We start from the raw sequence: 3823 nt of genomic DNA, 5'->3' as shown, positions 1-3823 counted from the left end.
AAATATATATTTTTAAAAATCACAACTGTGCCCTAACCAGTTTGGCTCAGTGGATAGAGCGTCGGCCTGCGGACTGAAGGGTCCCAGGTTCGATTCCGCTCAAGGGCATGTACCTTGGTTTTGGGCACATCCCTAGTAGGAGGTGTGCAGGAGGCAGCTGATGGATGTTTCTCTCTCATCGATATTTCTAACTCTCAATCCCTCTCCCTTCCTCTCTGTAAAAAATTAATAAAATATATTTTTAAAAAATCAGGACTGTAATGAGACAAGATAGAATTCAAGGCCAAGGACTGAACGGGTTAAAGACGATCTTTTCCTGTTCGACAAAGATTCGCAGTCGGGTTTTCACTACCGTTTATTGAGCTCCTCCTAAATGCCGGGCACGTGTGTGACCACGAGTTCTTTATTTATTTGGCAAAGACGTCACAATGCTGCACGTGGGCACCGCAGTACACAGCTGACGAACACAGACAGCGGCTAGAAAGACTACACTGGCACACAGGATTGCACGAACAGATTTCCGCATGACCTCCCTGGGGTTCAGGCCACCATTACACGGCGCCTGGCTCCAAACAACAGGACTGGTGAGACTGAGCTGACTAACAGGGTTTTCAGTTCCACGGACAGTAGCCACGGATTCCTCTTAAATGCCCGTGGATCGTGCACAAGCATCGGACTCGTTCCGGCCACGGTGAAAGCTTTGGGAAGGTGTGGGAAACACAGCTGTCACAGGCCATGTTCTCTGTCCACCAGGCAGGAAGTCACGGACACAACACGGGTTGTACCAGATAAATAAACCCAATCACCGAGTTTTGAAGCAGGACAACCTACCGAACAGGACACGAAATGATCGGACTTCACGACTCGGCCACGGCTAGGATCAGAAGCACGTCGGTGCGATTACGTCTACTATTAGAGCAAGTGATTTTGTAAAAAGAAACTGTAAATGAATGAAGTGCTCAAAAACGGGACCAGGAGCCCTCCCTGGCTGGGAAGCTCAGTTGGTCAGAGCTTTGTCTGGATACACCAAGGTTGGGGGTTCGATTCCCAGTCAGGGCTCACACCAGGGTCAACCAATGAATGCATGAGTAAGTGGAACAACACATCCATGTTTCTCTCTCTCTCTCTCTCTCTCTCTCTCTGTCCCTCCCTCCCTCCATCTCTCTCTCAAAAGATCATCCGGGCGCTTCCTTCACCGGACGCAGGGCGTGCCTTCCCAACGGGCTCAGATGTAGAACACCGCGGGCATCCCGGTTAGCACCAGGAACAGGAAGAGCCCGCACACGATCAGGAGTAAGGTCGTTTGCTGGGGGGGTCTCGGCCACTCCACGGCGCCCTGAAACAGACGGGGGAGAAAAGGATGAATGTGGAAAGGGCGGGGCCAGCGTGGTTACTGCGGGGAAACCGGGCCACGGGACTGACCCGCATGTGGACGGAAGAGCTGTTGGAATTAGGGGACGGATGGAAGATAAAGGATGTAGCATCCCTACGCCCCAGAGAGGAAATATCGGAACGTGGGAGGAAAATTCCCAAGTGATAGTCTCACCATTTTAAATACCTCCTGTGATATTGAATGGTTGGTGGATGTTCAATGGGTAAATGGGAGGGTGAGTTGATGGGAGGGTCAATGGATGGAGAAGTGGATAGACAGACAAGGTGGGTGGGTGGATGGATGGATGGATGAATAAATGGATGGATGATGAATGGATGGATAGATGGATGGATGAATAAATGCATGGATGATGAATGGATGTATGGATGTATGGATAATGGGCAGATGGGATGGATGGATGGGTGAATGGGTAGATAGATGATGGATGGATGGATGGATGGAGAGCTGGATAAGTAAATGGATGGATGGAGAGCTGGATGAATGGATGGAGGGTGGATAGATGGCTAGATGATGGACAGATGGGATGGATGGATGGGTAGATGGGTAGATAGATGATGGATGGATGGAGAGCTGGATGAATGGATGGAGAGTGGATAGATGGCTGGCTGGAATGGGTATGTAACGAGTAGACAAATGAAGGCTAGGGTGGCTGAGTGAGGGGACAGATGAGTGAGTGGTTAGTTATAATGAGTTTATGAGTGAAGAGTGGAAGGTGTTCGTGGTTGGAGTCACACACCCCATGGCACCATCCACGCCATGTCTGACCGCCATAGACGTGTTCTGTTTCCCCTGGGCGACCTCATGGGGCTCCCACCCACAACAGACGCTTGTGGGCAGGGAAACGGCAGGAAGGGAGTGAGACGACCCCTGAGGTCGTCGGTGGACGTTTGTGACTGAGGCGGGAACCCGACTTACCCGGGATTCCTCCGACTCCTCTTCCACTGCTTTCCACTCCTGGGGGAGCCTGGTCTCTTGAGAAGACATGTCTGTGTGAGGGGGGGAGAGAAAGGAGCCGTGGGCGAGAGACCAGGACAGCTGGAGGGCTCTGCTTGCTCTCTCTCACATCGGTGTTTCTCTCTCTCTCCTCCCTCCCTCCCTCACTTCCACTCTCTCTAAAAATCAATGGAAAAGAAAAAAAAAGAAAGTAAATAAATAAAAATCAATGGAAAAAATATCCTTGGGTGAGGACTAATAAAAATCTATCATAATAAAAGTGTAATATGCTAATTAGACTGGACGTCCTTCCAGATGACCTTCCGGATGAAGCCGGAGCTGCAAAGGAAGCCTGGGTCCCTCGGGTGCCAGCAGCCAGGGAAAGGAAGGCCTCTTCTTGCATGAATTTCGTGCATCTGGCCTCTAGTCCATACTAATAAAAGGGTAATATGCTAATTAGACCGGGAGACCTTCCAGAAGACCTTCCGGATGTCCTTCCGGACAAAGCCATGGTGGTGGGGCCGAGGCAGAGGCGGTTAGGGGCGATCAGGTCAGCAGGGGAGGGCAGTTGGGGGCGATCAGGATGGCAGGCAGAGTGGTTGGGGCAATCAGGCAGGCAGGTAGTTGAGCAGTTAGCAGCCAGCGGTCCTGGATTGCAAGAGGAATGTCCCTCTGCCAATTTAGGCTCAATCCCACAGGGATCAGGCCTAAATCAGCAGTTGGACATCCCCTAAGAGGTCCCAGATTGGAGAGGGTGCAGGCCGGGCTGAGGGACACCCCAGCCCCCGTGCACGAATTTCATGCACCGGGCCTCTAGTAAGTAAATAAAATTGAAAAACGTGTTGAATGGGTCAGTGAAGCAACGACTGTCTCGTCCTCCTTGGGCTCTGCCCCGACTTCCCCACCACCTCTCGCAGGACCCACGCCCTCACCTTTCTGGTCACCGGCACTGGCGGGCACCCTCACCGCCACCCAGTCCTGGAGGAAGGCAGCGCGCCGGTCCCAGGCCCTGCTCTCGTAGGGCACCCTGGTCTCATAGGGCACCCTGGTCTCGTAGGGCACCCTGGTCTCGTAGGGCACCCTGGTCTCATAGGGCACCCTGCTCTCATAGGGCGGCAGCAGCAGCTGGGTCATCTCGGGCTGCATCATCCCCCGCAGCTGCTCAGGCCTCAGACTCTGCATGTCTCCAGGGGGGCCTTCCCAGGCGGCCTTCTCCTCAGTCCCAAGGTCCCGTCGGGTCCTCCGGGCGCAGGCTTCGGAACCTGAGGACCAACAGACACTCGGTCATCCAGCGCCCTGGGGGCCCAGGGACCCGCTGAGGGGAGCGGAGCTCCGTGCCCGCCCCTCCTGGGGTTACGGTCTAGTGCGGGGAGAGAGACGACAGTGTGCGGAACGATGGTGTGTGCTCTGGAGACAGACAAAGCCACACTCACACACACACACATACACACTCACACACACACACACTCTCACACACACACACACACACTCACACAC

At 53.5% G+C, this 3823-nt stretch overlaps 1 protein-coding gene across 1 annotated transcript; it reads right to left on the bottom strand.

Moving 5' to 3' along the window:
- Window positions 1-404: 404 nt before the first annotated feature.
- SMIM17 (small integral membrane protein 17) lies at window positions 405-3580 on the bottom strand. Its single transcript, XM_079760305.1, has 3 exons — window positions 3259-3580; window positions 2309-2379; window positions 405-1336 (listed from the first exon to the last, which is right to left on the bottom strand). The coding sequence occupies exons 1-3, from the start codon at window positions 3506-3508 to the stop codon at window positions 1226-1228; spliced, it is 432 nt and encodes a 143-aa protein (XP_079616431.1). The 5' UTR covers window positions 3509-3580; the 3' UTR covers window positions 405-1225.
- Window positions 3581-3823: the final 243 nt, after the last annotated feature.

This window comes from Cnephaeus nilssonii (assembly GCF_951640355.1).
Source record: "Cnephaeus nilssonii genome assembly, chromosome: 20".
NCBI classification, from domain to species: Eukaryota; Metazoa; Chordata; class Mammalia; order Chiroptera; family Vespertilionidae; genus Cnephaeus; species Cnephaeus nilssonii.
Note: the sequence above shows the minus strand (reverse complement) of the source record. Positions and strands in the feature narration are given on the sequence as shown.

Excerpts from the sequence above, each read along its gene's own strand:
- SMIM17 (XM_079760305.1), bottom strand. The coding sequence starts at position 3,508 with ATGCAGAGTCTGAGGCCTGAGCAGCTGCGGGGGATGATGCAGCCCGAG. Across the intron at positions 2,380-3,258 it reads CAGTGCCGGTGACCAGAAAG|ACATGTCTTCTCAAGAGACC; the intron begins GTGAGGGCGTGG and ends CCCCTCACACAG. Across the intron at positions 1,337-2,308 it reads AGGAGTCGGAGGAATCCCGG|GGCGCCGTGGAGTGGCCGAG; the intron begins GTAAGTCGGGTT and ends CGTCTGTTTCAG.